Raw genomic sequence first — 15,798 nt, 5'->3', positions numbered from 1 at the left:
TCCTCTGTAAACCACTGCCCTCCAAAACACAAAGGGTTAACTTGTTAAAACCCGACCCCTTGTGTTAGCTGGTACACCCGCTGAAGAAAGGATAGGCTACCCACTCCAGTATTCTTGGGCTTCCCTTGTGGCTCAGCTGGTAAAGAATCCACCTGCAATGCGGGAGACCTGGATTTGATCCCTGGGTTGGGAAGAGCCCCTGGAGAAGGGAAAGGCTACCCACTCCAGTATTCTGGCCTGGAGAATTCCATGGAGTATACAGTCCATGGGGTTGCAAAGAGTCAGACACGACTGAGGGACTTTCATTTCACTTCACTTCACTTGTGATAGCTCTGTGGATTGTCATCTCCTCGCAGCAGCTCCAAGAGGCAGGCTCATCATTCTTCAGGGAAATGTTTGCCTCCCACGGATAGAACCTGTGGGCTTGTCTGCAGTTAGAGGCTGAGGGATAAATGCTGTGTAGCCTCCGGTTTGTGTGGGAGGAGATGAAACCAGCAAGTTGGCACCCCACCCAAGTTCTTGGCTAAGGATGGTACAGGTAGAAATCCCACGGCTTTATGCAAAGCAAGGGTGATGGCTATCTGACTGGGTGTCTCAAAGGTTTACACTTCAGGAAGACTCAGATTCTGAAAAAAAAAACTGACAGGTGCTGAGGAATTCTTTTTAAATTTAACTCCAGTTTTAGATTATAGATGTATACAGTCCAGAGCTTCCCTGGTGGCTCAGACCTTAAAGCGTCTGCCTGCAATGCAGGAGACCCAGGTTTGATCCCTGGGTTGGGAAGATCCCCTGGAGAAGGAAATGGCAACCCACTCCAGTACTCTTGCCTGGAAAATTCCATGGACAGAGGAGCCTTGTAGGCTACAATCCATGGGGTCACAAAGAGTCAGACATGACTGAGCGACTTCACTTCACTTCACAGTCCAGAAAAGTTTGAAGAAAAGAAGGGGGAAAAAGTAGTACCCACCATCCCAAGAGGACCCATCAAAGGGTGTGGTGGGTAAGGTGGCTGGGTGCAAACTTGGTCTTGTCACTTCCCAGCTCTGAGATCTTGGGGGGTTTTGTGTCCCCTCTGAGTCTCATTTTCCTCATCCGCAAAATGGATATAACGGTAATAGTACCAATTTTACAGGGACTATGGGTTCCCCTCATAGCTCAGTTGGTAAAGAATCTGCCTGCAATGCAGCAGACCCAGGTTCAATTCCTGGGTTGGGAAGATCCCCTGGAGAAGGAAGTGGCAACCCACTCCAGTATTCTTGCCTGGAGAATACCATGGACAGAGGAGCCTGGCAGGCTACAGTCCATGGGGTCGCAAGAGTCGGACACGACTTAGCGACTAAACCACCACTACATGAACTATTAAAATCAGAGGAGGTGTTTTCATTTCATTTTTCAAATGGGTTTTAAAAGGACAACATATGTCAAGCACAAAGCATAAGCACAGTATATTGTAAGTACTCAGAAAACTAACGTTAGCTCTTCTTGACTATTTTCCTTTGTTTGCACGTTTTTATATACTTTTTTTTTTTTTTTTTGGCTGCACCTCACAGCTTGTGGGATCCTAGTTCCCTGACCAGGGATTGAACCCGTGCAGTGAAAGCGTGGAGTTCTAACCACCAAACAGCCCGTGAATTCCCTCACTTGGCATTCTTAAAATTGTCTACAAGTTTACACATGCGCTGGCACCAGCCCCTGGCCCCACCCCCGTGATCTCCCAACATCCATATCCCTCTACCCCGCCGTCCCCCCATCCTCTCGGCTCCAGCCATGCTGGCCTGATGCTTTTGCTCGCACACATGGCCTGTGCATCCAGCTCAGGGCCTGTGAACTTCCTGTCCTCTGCTGCTGGAATGTTCTTCTGGACATCCACATAGCTCTCTCCCATGCTGCCTTAGGTCTCTAGTCAAATGTCACTTTACAGTTCTTCTCTGCCACCCTTAAGTATCTCCCTCCCCCATCCTCTCTACTCCTTTATTCTGCTTTGTTATTCTCCATAACCCCTGTTATTTCCTGGAATATGTATTTCTTTGTTCATGTGTCTTTTAGTCTGTTTCTCCTGAGGTGAAGGGATGCTTCACCAGCACTGGGATTTTGTTTCTTTTCTGCCACACCCCTGGTTCCTAGAATAGTGCATGATGCATTTTTTGGTTTAAAATAATTTTTTATTGCCCTGGACATTTTAGCTCTTATGTCTTGTTTTTGTTTTGAAGAACTATAAATTCAAGCTTAGGAAAGCTTGCCTCTGTCTTAAACAAAACAACAAAGCTTTTGTATCATTTGCTTATCTAATGTCCTTTTAAGAGAGAGATGGGAGTAATCTAGCAGGGTAAAATTTATACCACGAGTGATGCGGCTCCAAGTAGTGCATGTGTGCATATTGTTCACAAAAATATAATCTGCTGGTGGCATTTGCAGAAAAGAAACCCTTGCAGATTTCTGTGGTTGTGGTTTAGTCTCAAAGTCGTGTCCAACTCTTTGCGACAGCCATCAAGCTCCTCTGTTCATGGGATTCTCCAGACAAGAATACTGGAGTGGGTTGCCATTCCCTTCTCCAGCTGCAGATTTCTGAACAACAGTAAACTCTGTTAAGAAATTCTAAAATGTGTTACAGATCAAAAAGGGAATGATGCCTCAACAGAGTTCCAATAAAATACTGGATTTGAGAGCTACTCGACCAATATTTGTTGAATGAATTCATGAATCTGCCTATCACCTTCTACCTCTGCCAGCTGGCTGGCTCTTAGATACCCACAGTTCTGAACAATGTGCATGTTCCTCCCGTGGCCAGCCGTCACCTCCACTTAACAATCCCAGGCTCAGACAGCACACCCTCCACCCACTAACTCTCTCACCCAGCCTCCCCAGCTGAGCGCCCTGTCTTGCTATGTTTAGCAACATTTTCAGCTCTCCCGGAGCAGCTTCCAGCCGCCCTCAACTCTGAGTTCACAGTACAGAACAGAGCCATCTCAGGTGTCCTCACTGCCTACCTGGTGGAGCCCTGGCGACTCCCCAGGAGGCCAGGAAAATCAGCACCTCCGGCAGCCTCATCCTGGGGTTTCGCCTGATGGAGCCGTTGGGTTCTCCCCGAGCTTTTGTTGGAGCCACAGACTTCCCAGCTAGGCGCTGGTGGCCGCGTGTCAGAGCAGCACTTCCCGTCCAGTCACCGGCTATTCCCAGACACTGGGGGCATCTGGCTCCTCAGGCTTTTATGGTGTGAGCGGGGTTTGCCCCAGGAGTTGCACTTGCCAGGCCTTTGGACTCTCACGTGAGAAGCAGCACCAGTCCTGCCAGTTCCTCAGAGCCTGTCAGTCGGTCCAGTCAGCACCTGGATTCCCTTGAAACTCACTCAGCTGAGGTCACTGACCGGCAAATAACCACTTCGGAGTTTTCACGCTGCCCCACCCCAGGAGAACAAACAGACCATAGAAAATGTCCGGCCTTTGCCATCAAAGGAACTTAAGTGCTTGTTGGAGATTGAGCTGCTTGACCACAAATGAACCCAGACCAAGAGTCATCTGCTCATTCATGCCAGAAACCCTGACCTGGGGAGATAGAGGGACGCAAGGCCACCACTCTGCCCTCAAGAGGAAGAAGCAAGCCACTGGACCGCAGTGCTGCGTGACAGGTGGCTTGACAAGCCCAGAGGAGGGAGCTCACCCTCTGAGGAAAGTGACAGGGCTCCTGGGAGGAGGTGACACGGCTTCGTCTCTTCTTGGATTGTGAAAATTTGCCAACATAAACAGAAGTAGAGAGAACAATGTAAGGAGCCCCGTACCCATCCTCCCACAAGAGCAATTATGAACTCACAGCCAATCTTACTTCATCTGTACCCACACCCCAACCCCAAAGGATTCTTTTTAAATTCCAGACAGCATATCATTTTGCCCATAAACACTTTAGTATATATCTCTAAAAGATAAGAACTTTTTTTTTAAAGAATTTTTTTAAAAACAACATAGAGGATCTAAAAACAATTAAAAGTGTTACTGACCCTCCTCCTTGGACTCATTTTTCTTTTTTTTTAAATTATTTATTTTATTTGCAGGATAATTGCTTTACAATATTGTGATGGTTTTTGCCATACATCAGTATGAATCGGACATAGACAAACATGTGTCCCCTCCTTCCTGAATCCCGCTCCCACCTTTGTTGTTCATTGTTCAATCATTAAGCCGTGTCCGACTCTTTGCGACACCATGGAGTAAAAGCACGCCAGGCTTCCCTGTCCTTCACTATCTCTCTGAGTTTGCTCAAACTCATGTCCATTGAGTTGATGATGCCATCCAACCATGTTATCCTCTGTAGTCCCCTTCTCCTCCCACCCTCAATCTTTCCCAGCATCAGAGTCTTTTTCATTGAGTCGGTTCTTCACATCAGGTGGCCAAAGCATTGGAGCTTCAGCTTTAGCATCAGTCCTTCCAATGAATATTCAGTGTTGATTTCCTTTAGGATTGACTGGTTTGATCTCCTTGCAGTCCAAGGGACTCTCAAGAGTCTTCTTCAGCACCACAATTTGAAAGAGTCAATTCTTCAGCACTCAGCCTTTATGGTTCAACTCTCACATTCGTACATGACCACTGGAAATACTATAGCTTTGACTATATGGACCTTTGTCAGTAAAGTGATGTCTCTGCTTTTTAATACGCTGTCTAGGTCTGTCATAACTTTTCCTCCAAGGAGCAAGTGTCTTTTAATTTAATAGAAATTGATAAGAGACCTGACGAGATTCAAGCAAGGCTTTACTGGGACTTGTGCTGCATCACGACAGAATGAAAACAAGAAACCGGTGCCCTGGCTCACTCTCCCAGGAGGGCACGCTGGTTCTTTAAGTGGGATGAGGATAAAGCAGATGGTTGGATGGGAGGGGTAGCTTAGACGGTCTCCCCACCCCTCGGTGGTGCTGCCTGCAGGGGTCATGCACAGTACCCAGCTTTTGCTCCCAGCACCTCAGAAGTTTGTGGCCTGTTTGTATCTTATTGTTCATAATTGGCCCAACTGCTCATGCTTGCAGTTATTTTTAGTCGCTTATAGTTTCTTTGTATTCTGTTACTCAAGGAGGCATTTACCCAGGTGAAAGTGCAAGTACTCCAGTAGACGGTCCCAGGACCCAGCCTATCTCAATAGTAATTCCTAGTAACTATACCCCCAGGGAGATACTTGGTCAGTGTTTATACTTTCCTGATCTTCTCAAAGTACTTTTTTGTAATTTAATTTAAATATTTTTAATCTTATGGAAAAACTGGAACGAACTTTTTGGCTAACCAAATACAATTGGTTTTCCTCCAAGCCCACACGTTGCATGTAGTTTATGTGTCTTTACATCTCTCTTAATTTTAGACTTTCCCCTCTCCTCACCTTTTTGTCTTTCCTTGTTAAGGAACTAGGTCATTTGTCTTGCGAAATTTCCCACATTCTGGAGTATTTGGCTGATTGCTTCTTGGTGGTGTCATTTAAGTTGCTCTTCCATTCTCCATATTTCTTATAAACTGGTAGTTAGATCTAAAGTTTTCATGACATTTAGATTTTATTTTTTTGGCAAGATGACATCTCATGTGGTCTTGTGTCCTACCCATCGCATTGCAGAGAAAAGGCACATAACTGTATAGTTGTCCCATCAGCTTAATCTTAATGTGCAGGCATGCCTGCATGCTCAGTTGCTCAGACAGTCTGACTCTTTGGGCTTCCCGGGTGGCGCTAGTGGTAAAGAACCCACCTGCCAGGAATATCCCCTGGAGGAGGGCACTGCAACCCTCTTCAGTATTCTTGCTGGGCTAATCGCATGGACAGAGGACCTGGCATGCCTCAGTCCATAAGGTCGCAAAGAGTCGGACATGACTGAAGCGACTTAGCACACATGCACATCTGACTCTTTGAGACCCCGTGGACCTTGACACGCCAGGCTCCTCTGTTCATGGGATTATCCAGCAAGAAAATTGGAGTGGGTTGCCATTTCCTCCTCCAGGAGATATTCCTGACCTATGGATCAGACTTGGGTCTTCTACAGCTCCTGCATTGACAGGCAGAGTCTTTAACCACTGAGACATCTAGGAAGGCCAACCTACAGGCATACCTCAGGAATATTGAGGGTTATGTTTCAGACCACCACAATAAAGTGAATATCAAAACAAAGCAGTCACATGAAATTTTTAGTTTCCCAGTGCATGTAAAAGTTACATTTACACTATACTGTGGTCTATTTAGTGTGCAATAGAATTATGTTTTCAAAATGTACAGACCTTAAATTTTTGTGGCCTTGGGATCTTAGTTCCCGTTGAACCCATGCCCTCTGGATAGGGAGCTCAGAGTCTTTTTTTTTTTTTTTTTGACTGCACTGGGTCTTTATTGCTCTGCTTGGGCTTTCTTTAGTTGCGGCAAGCAGGGGCTACCCTTCATTGTGGTGCTCCGGCTTCTCACTACGGTGGCTTCTCTTGTTGCATGGGCTCAGTAGTTATGGCACACGGGCTTAGTTGCTCCGAGGCATGAAGAATCTTCCTGGATGGGGATTGAACCCACGTGTCCTGCACTGGCAGTCAGATTCTTATCCTCTGTGCCGCCAGGGAAGTCTGGGAGCTCAGAGTCTTAACCACGGGACCACAAGGGAACTCCCTTAAAAATGTACATATCTTATTGCTAAAAATTAAAAAACATAAAAAAATAACCATCATTTGAGCCTTCAGTGAGTTGTAATCTTTTTTGCTGGCAGAGGATCTTGCCTCCATGTTGATGACTGCTGACTGACCAGGGTAGCCATTCCTGAAGTTTGGATGGCTGTGGCAATTTCTTAAAATAAGATAACAATGAACTTTGCCTCATCAATTGACTCTTCACTTGAACACTTAGAGGCCATGGTAGGGTTATTATTGTTGTCCAGTCACTGTCGTGTCCAACTCTTTGCGACCCCATGGATTACAGCTCACCAGACTTCCCTATCCTTCACTATCTCCCAGAGTTTGCTCAAACTCAGGTCCATTGAGTCAGTGATGCTATGTGGGGTTACTAATTGGCCCCATATCAATATTATGTCTCAGAGAACAGGGAAGCCTGAGGAAAGGGAAAGAGTTGGGGAAACAGCTGGTCAGTGGAGCAGTCAGAACACACACAACATTTATGGAGTAAGTTCTCTGTCTTACATCAGCATGGCTCATGCCACCCCAAAACAGTTGCAGTAGTAACGTTATCAAAGATCACCTATTATCACAGATCACTATAACAAATATAATGATAATGAAAATTCTTGAAGTATTGTGAAAATTATCAAAATATAACACAGAGACATGAAGTGACAAATGCTGTTGGACAAATGGCACCAGTAGACTTGCTTGACACAGTGCTGCCAAAGACCAATTTGTGAAAAACTCAGTATCTGCAAAGTGCAATAAAGTGAAGTGCAATAAAATGAGGTCTGGTTGCATTTCTCTAAAGAAGACATACAGATGGCCAGGAGGCACATAAAAAGATGCTCAGCATTGCTAAGCTTTAGCCAAGTGCCCATCAATGGATGACTGGCTTAAGAAAACATGGTGTATATATGGAATATTACAAGAGTATTATTCAGCCATAAAAATAATGAAATATTGCCATTTGCAGCAACATGTGTAGACCTAGAAAATATTATGCTGTGAAGTAAGTCAGACAGAAAAAGACAAATACTTTATGATATCACTTATATGTGGGGTCTAAAAAACTGTACACTTTTGGATAGCAGCCATCCTGACTGGCATGTAATGGTACCTCATTGTGGTTTTGATCTGCATTTCTCTGATAATGAGTGATGTTGAGCATCTTTTCATGTGTTTGTTAGCCATCTATATGTCTTCTTTGGAGAAATGTCTGTTTAGTTCTTTGGCCCATTTTTTGATTGGGTCATTTATTTTTCTGGAATTGAGCTGCAGGAGTTGCTTGTATATTTTTGAGATTAATCCTTTGTCTGTTGCTTCGTTTGCTATTATTTTCTCCCAATCTGAGGGCTGTCTTTTCACCTTGCTTATAGTTTCCTTTGTTGTGCAAAAGCTTTTAATTTTCATTAGGTCCCATTTGTTTATTTTCACTTTTATTTCCAATATTCTGGGAGGTGGGTCATAGAGGATCCTGCTGTGATTTATGTCAGAGAGCGTTTTGCCTATGTTCTCCTCTAAGAGTTTTATAGTTTCTGGTCTTACATTTAGATCTTTAATCCATTTTGAGTTTATTTTTGTGTATGGTGTTAGAAAGTGTTCTAGTTTCATTCTTTTACAAGTGGTTGACCAGTTTTCCCAGCACCACTTGTTAAAGAGATTGTCTTTTTTCCATTGTATATCTTTGCCTCCTTTGTCAAAGATAAGGTGTCCATAGGTTCGTGGATTTATCTCTGGGCTTTCTATTCTGTTCCATTGATCTATATTTCTGTCTTTGTGCCAGTACCATACTGTCTTGATGACTGTGGCTTTGTAGTAGAGCCTGAAGTCAGGCAGGTTGATTCCTCCAGTTCCATTCTTCTTTCTCAAGATTGCTTTGGCTATTGGAGGTTTTTTGTATTTCCATACAAATTGTGAAATTATTTGTTCTAGTTCTGTGAAGAATACCATTGGTAGCTTGATAGGGATTGCTGGAGAGGGTGTGGAGAAAAGGGAACCCTCTTACACTCTTGGTGGGAATGCAAACTAGTACAGCCACTATGGAGAACAGTGTGGAGATTTCTTAAAAAACTGGAAATAGAACTGCCATATGACCCAGCAATCCCACTTCTGGGCATACACACTGAGGAAACCAGATCTGAAAGAGACACGTGCACCCCAATGTTCACCGCAGCACTACTTATAATAGCCAGGACATGGAAGCAACCTAGGTGCCCATCAGCAGACGAATGGATAAGGAAGCTGTGGTACATATACACCATGGAATATTACTAAGCCATTAAAAAGAATTCATTTGAATCAGTTCTAATGAGGTGGATGAAATTGGAGCCCATTATACAGAGTCAAGTAAGCCAGAAAGATAAAGACCAATACAGTACACTAACGCATATATATGGAATTTAGAAAGATGGTAATGATAACTCTATATGCAAAACAGAAAAAGAGACACAGATGTATAGAACAGACTATTGGACTCTGTGGGAGAAGGCGAGGGTGGGATGTTTTGAGAGAACAGCATCGAAACATGTATATTATCAAGGGTGAAACAGATCACCAGCCCAGGTTGGATGCATGAGACAAGTGCTCGGGGCTGGTGCACTGGGAAGACCCAGAGGGATGGGGTGGGGAGGGAGGTGGGAGGGGGTATCGGGATGGGGAATACATGTAAATCCATGGCTGATTCATGTCAATGTATGGCAAAAACCACTACAATATTGTAAAGTAATTAGCCTCCAACTAATAAAAATAAATGGGTAAAAATAAAATTTAAAAAACAATAAATAAATAAATAATAAATAAATAAATAAATTAAAAACAGTACAAATGAATCTATATGCAAAACAGAAACAGACTCACAGACATAGAAAACAAATTTATGGTTACCAAAGGGGAGCGGGAAGGGGGAGGACAAATTAGAAATATGGGATTAACAGATACAAACTATTATGCACAAAATAGATAAGCAACAAGGATTTACTGTTTGGCGCAGAGAACTATACCCAATATCTTACAATAACATATAATGGAATATAATCTGCAAATGAATAAATAAAATAGTTGTGTTGTACTCCTGAAACTAACACAATGTTGTAAATCAACTGTACTTTAATTAAAAAATAAAAAGACTAAAGCCCCATTTGTGTTCAGGCTTTGGGTGGCCCTAGGGAAGAGGAGGGCATCAAAATAACCACCAAGGTGAATTTTCTGCCAGTGCAGAGAGAAGAAGGCTCAGGGACCAACTACTTTTGATTTAACACAAATAAGGCAGAATGACTTTTCTTACACCTGAGCCTATGGCCTAATTCATAACCACTGGACAGTATCTGGGCTTCCTAGATGACTCAGTGGTAAAGAACCTGTCTGCCAATTCAGGAGACCAGGAGACATGGGTTCAATCCCCGGGTTGAGAAAATCCCCTGGAGAAGGGAATGAGAAGGGTTACTCACTCCAGTATTCTTGTCTGGAGAATCCCACGGACAGAGGAGCCTGGCGAACTACGGGCCAGAGGGTCACAGAGTCGGACACGCCTGAGTGGCTGAGCACACGCACATGGACAGTATCTAGGGCACATCCAGATACACTGGGAAGGTAACCCGTGAGACTAGTGAGGAGGAACGTCATGGAAGGAGGAGTCTAGGGCAGGCAGCTCACTGCGGGCTGAGCACGGAGTTGGCAACAACTAGGCTTGAAATTGGGCTTCTCTGGTGGCTCAGACGGTAAAGAATCTGCCTGCAATTCAGGAGACCTGGGTTGGATCCCTGGGTCAGGAAGGTCCCCTGGAGAAGCAAACGGCTACCCACTCCAATATTCTTGCCTGGAGAATTCCATGGAGAGAGGAGCCTGGCGGGCTACAGTCCATGGGGTCGCAGGGATGGACACAACTGAATGACTATTACTTTCATTTTGCTTTCACAGGCTTGACATTGGAACAACGGGGAGATCTCTGAGAGAGCCTAGCTGCTCCTTGTAAACCCCTCTGAGGGCTACTAGAATCTTACTCAGCTTTTGGCTGGAGGCAGGGGCTTTTTTTTGTTGTTTATCTATTTATTTATTTACTTTTGGCTGTGCTGGGCATTTGTTGCTGTGCATGGGCTTTTCTCTAGTTGCAGCGAGCTGGGGCTACTCTCCAGTTTCAGCGCACAGGCTTCTCAATGTGGTGGCTTCTCTTCTTTCCAAACACAGGCTCTAGGCACTCAGGCTTCAGTAGTTGCTGCTTGTGGACTCGAGTTGTTGCGGCTCCTGGGCTCTAGAGCACAGGCTCAGTAGTTGTGGCAAACAGGCTTAGATGCTCAGCAACATGTGGATCTTCCTGGATCAGAGATCGAACCCGTGTCCCCTGCACTGGCAGGAGGAGTCTCAACCAGTGGACCACCAGGGAAGTCCACAGGGGCTTCTTTTAAGTATCTCAACTTTTTGGCCACTATTACCACCACTAACCCATAAGGTCTCTTTTCGCAAATAGAGAAAGGTACCTGAGGATTTCCCGGTGGTCCAGTTATGAGGGCTCCTTGCTTCCACTGCAGGGGCCTGGGCTCGATCCCTGGTCGGGGAACTGAGATCCCGCAAGCCACGTGGCATGGCCAGGAAAATAAAAGGAAAAGATATCCCAATAGGGCTCAGAACGAAGCCAAGAGGGTTTCAGGCCCCACTCAGCCCTCTGCCAAGAGCCGGTTACCTAAATAATAATGGTGTCTCCCTGGGCTCAGTCTGGCCCACTGGACTTGGGTTTGCTGGAATAGGTAAGTGAGGCAGAGAAATTTGAAGCATTTGGACCTTGCCTTCTTAAGTACAAAACAGCCACTCTACTTCAAATTGCCCAAAGTGCTTATTTGATTCTCGGTAACTGTCATCTTCAGAAAATCCCTATCACTCTTAAGAGAAAACCGTGTGCTATGAAAACTGAAAAGGGCAGGCATTCTTCATACGTTTGCGGTTGCCTTTTAGTTCTATCACTTCAGTGATGCATATAAAACAAATACCCTGATAGGAATGAGGGGGTCAGCCCTTCAGTGACCAGGATGTTTGTCCATTCTTGGCCTCAGGGCACCTAGAAACCCAGGCTGCAGCTGTGGTTGGCCTGGGGTTCAAGTCCACAGAGGCTTAGTCCAAGAAGTTCAAGAAAGGAACCAGTAGAATCCATGAATGCAGATGTCTAGCCCAGTCACTCTAAAGCAGAGACATGAACAATAACAAGATTCATACATATAAGCATAAAATTATAACTCTGATGGTGCCCAGTTTGGATGCCATTCTAAGGACCTTGAACTTTGTCCTATAGGTCATGGGGAACCACTGAGGATTTTGGAGCAGGGGAGTGAAAAGATCATAAAATAATTAACTGACTTTTCCCTTTGCAGCTGCAGTGAATTATCCAAAAGAATGAATATCTAATGGTGAAACCTGAGAGGCCTTAAGTTATACTATGATTTGTGTCCTCTCAAAGTGGGTTTTTCATGATGGTTGATGCTTAAAGATCCCAGAGGCAAATCCTGAAGTTAGCCACAACTGACAAACTCACAAAGCCAAACACGAACTGAAGAAACCTGCTCTGGCTGTTGAGTTCCTCATTTATTTCTCCTTGTGACCCAGCCTCAAAACTACCATCAGTTCAGGAGTAGTATACCTCTTGGCACTTAATAGACACTAAATATATATTTGTTGAATAAACTGTGGAGTAAATAAGACTGATTGGATGAATAAAATTTAATAAATTAAAGACATTTTAAACCTTCACCTTTCCTATAACTTCTGTTTTCTCTGTCTCTCTTTCTCACTCCCTCTGCCATGATTCAGGCCCACATCACTGCTACCTTGGTTGTTTTCTCCAGCCTCCTAACCGATCACCCTTTTTCTAGTCCTGGGTAGTTCCCAGCCTATCCATACTTCCCCAGTCTGCCAGCAAGATCATGTAATTCCTCTGTTCCAAAACCTTCAGTGGCTCCCCGTGGCTCCAGAGAAAAATTCAAAGTTCTTACAAGGCATGCAGACTGGGCACTGTTTGCTCTTTGTAGGTCTCTCTCTCCCATCTGTCCATGTGTCCTCTTTCAGGGAACTCTTTTTTTTTTAACCTTATTGAGAATATTTATTAGAACAGCATAAAATCTATAGGCCAATTCTTCTCAACTTGATATTTTTATGATATTGAATATTCCTGCCCATGAGTGCAATCTATTTCTTTATGTATCTAGATCCTCTTCGATGCTTTCCTTCTTTTAATTGAAGTAGTGTTGGTTTACCATGTTGTGTTAGTTTTAGGTATATGGCACAGTGATTAAGTTATACATACATATATTCCTTTTCAGATTCTCTTCCCTTATAGCTTATCATAAAATACTGAGCGTAGTTCCCTGCACTATGCAGGAGGTCCTTGTTGATTATCCATTTTATATATAGTAGTGTGTTTATGTTAATCGGAACTCTTAATTTAGCCCTTCCCTGCCCTTTCCTCTTTGGTAACCATAAGTTTTCTAGATATGTCAGTCTGTTTCTGTTTTGTAAATTAGTTCATTTGTATCTTTTTTTTAAGGGTCCATATATAAGCTATGTCATGATACTTGTCTGTCTCTGTCTGACTTACTTCACTTAGTATGATAACGTCTAGGCCATCCATGTTGCTGCAAATGGCATTATTTCATTCTTTTTAAGGCTGAGTAGTATTCCACTGTGGTGTGTGTGTGTGTGTGTGTGTGTGTCTGTGTGTGTGTGACATCTTTCTCCACCTATCTGTCAGTGAATATGTAGGTTGCTTCCATTTCTTGTCTATTGTAAATAGCTTTGCAATGAACCCAGGGTACTCTTTAAAATTGCAACTATGTTTGAGAAAAACCAGAATAAGCTCCTTTACCCTCTGTTTGTTCAATGTGACTAGACCATCAAAGTACTAAGCATCTTAGGGTAAAGAAAAGCTGAAAGGGTGAGGGAATGGGCAATAAGGACAAAGCTTCATGATTAGAGTTGGGCTCAGGAGTCACATAGAGCTGGGTTCAATCCAGTTTCTTTTTTTACTAGCTCTGCAGCCTCAGGCTGACTACTGAGCCTCACATGAAATATCCAGGCACGTCAGTACATCACTAACAGGTCACAGGAGCAAGGAGATATTCACACATAGGTCAGTCAGACAGGCTGGGTTTGGTATAGACAGAGAAGCTGATCAGAGACCTCTGAAGCGTGATTAAGCATCTTGGTTTCACTGAGACCGGAGGGCTTTCCAAGACAAGAGACCTTTAGTTTTAAAAATGGGAAATTCTTGTGACATCCCTGGCAGTCCAGTGGTTAAGACTCCATGCTCCTGCTGTGGTACATATACACCATGGAATATTACTCAGCCATTAAAAAGAATACATTTGAATCAGTTCTAATGAGATGGATGAAACTGGACCCCATTATACAGAGTCAAGTAAGCCAGAAAGATAAACATCAATACAGTATACTAATGCATATATATGGAATTTAGAAAGATGGTAACAATAACCCTATATGCAAGACAGAAAAAGAGACACAGATGTATAGAACAGAATTTTGGACTCTATGGGAGAAGGCGAGGGTGGGATGATCTGAGAGAACAGCATCAAAACATGTATATTATCAAGTGTGAAACAGATCGCCAGTCCAGGTTGGATGCATGAGACAAGTGCTCAGGGCTGGTGCACTGGGATGACCCAGAGGGTTGGGATGGGGAGGGAGGTGGGAGGGGGGTTCAGGATGGGGAACACATGTAAATCCATGGCTGATTCTTGTCAAAGTATGGCAAAACCCACTACAATATTGTAATTAGCCTCCAACTAATAAAAATAAATGAAAAAAAAAAAAGACTCCATGCTCCCAATGTAGGGGACACGGGTTTCATCCCTGGTTGGGGAATTAAGATCCCACATGCTGTGCAGTCAAAAAAACAGAAAGTCCTGGGCAAACTGGGATGAGTGCCCCTTTAGCTCCTGCACCTCTGGTGCCTGCCAGACCCATGTGTTTAGCTCAGCATGCCACACAAGCCCTATTTTCTTCATATGTCTACAACATAAAAGCAGGTGGGGAAGCTGTTTCCTCATCTGTAAAACGGGGATGACAACAGCGCTTACCTCACTTGGTTGTTGATGAAGTGACTAAAGCAGGATATTTGATCCTGCCTTCCCAATCCAGAGGCACACCCAGGTCCTATGTCTTTCCCAATCTAATGCCTTTTGGGGCGCCAAGGCATTTAAAAAAACTATCCACAATGTATTTGTCAGCATAATAAATGTAAGGTACAGCAACATGCTCTGTTATACTGGAAAAATAAATGTTAACTCCTAACTTGAAGAGAGAAATGTTTCCATTCATGAGTGACTACTAAGAAGGCTCTAACAGCAGGGTCCTTCTGTATCCTTCTCCACGCAAAGGAGGAGAACTGCGTCTGTGTCTTGGGAAAAGAAAAAAGTCAGACTGGATGAGGTGGAATGTCCTCCTGCTGCCAGAACACCAGAAGGTTTTAAGGAGCATCAGCAGCGCTGGTATGTCTAAGGCACCAACCTCTAATTGGCCAAGGTGTGACAACTGCAGCATTAATAATAACATGATAATTATTTTCCTATTGTTATTGTCACAATTATTGGAGCAAGTTGCATCTGTGAAAGGCCATGAGTTCATGTTGTTGTTGTTTAATTGTTAAGTCGTGTACAACTTTACAACCCCATGGACTGGAGCATGCTAAGCTTCCCTTCACTGTCTTCCGGAGTTTGTTCAAAATCATGTCCATTGAGTCACTGATGCCATCCAACCATCTCATCCTCTGTTGCCCCCTTCCCCTCCTGCCCTTAGTCTTTCCCATCATCAGGGTCTTTCCCAGTGAGTCAGCTCTTCCCATCAGGTGGCCAAAGTATTGGAGCGCCAGCTTCAGCATCAGTCCTTCTAAAGAATACTCAGGGTTGATTTTCTTTTAAGATTGACTGGTTTGATCTCCTTGCAGTTGAAGGGACTCTCAGAAGTCTTCTCAAACACCACAATTTGAAAGCATCAATTCTTCAGCGTTCAGCCTTCTTTATGGTCCAACACTCACATCCATACATGACTAATGGAAAAACCATACCTTTGATTATATGGATCTTTGTAGGCAAAGTGATGTTTCCGCTTTTTAATATAGCTGTCTAGATTTGTTACAGCTTTTCTTCCAAGGAGTAAGTATTTTTAATTTCATGGCTGCAGTCACTGC

The 15,798-nt window shown here is 43.8% G+C and overlaps 1 protein-coding gene across 3 annotated transcripts in view; it reads right to left on the bottom strand.

Moving 5' to 3' along the window:
• Positions 1-3,317, bottom strand: part of SMPDL3B (sphingomyelin phosphodiesterase acid like 3B) — a 28,994-nt gene extending 25,677 nt beyond the window's left edge. The window contains exon 1 of one of the 3 annotated variants that reach the window (XM_043909435.1): positions 2,988-3,317. In XM_043909435.1, the coding sequence (XP_043765370.1) occupies positions 2,988-3,048 (61 nt within the window). In that variant the 5' untranslated portion in view covers positions 3,049-3,317. The remainder of the gene's footprint in view (positions 1-2,987) is intronic. The other 2 variants (XM_043909433.1, XM_043909434.1) reach the window with 2 other exon arrangements.
• Positions 3,318-15,798: the final 12,481 nt, after the last annotated feature.

The sequence above is a fragment of the Cervus elaphus genome, chromosome 8, assembly GCF_910594005.1.
Source record: "Cervus elaphus chromosome 8, mCerEla1.1, whole genome shotgun sequence".
NCBI classification, from domain to species: domain Eukaryota; kingdom Metazoa; phylum Chordata; class Mammalia; order Artiodactyla; family Cervidae; genus Cervus; species Cervus elaphus.
This window is presented reverse-complemented; position numbering and strand designations above follow the sequence as displayed.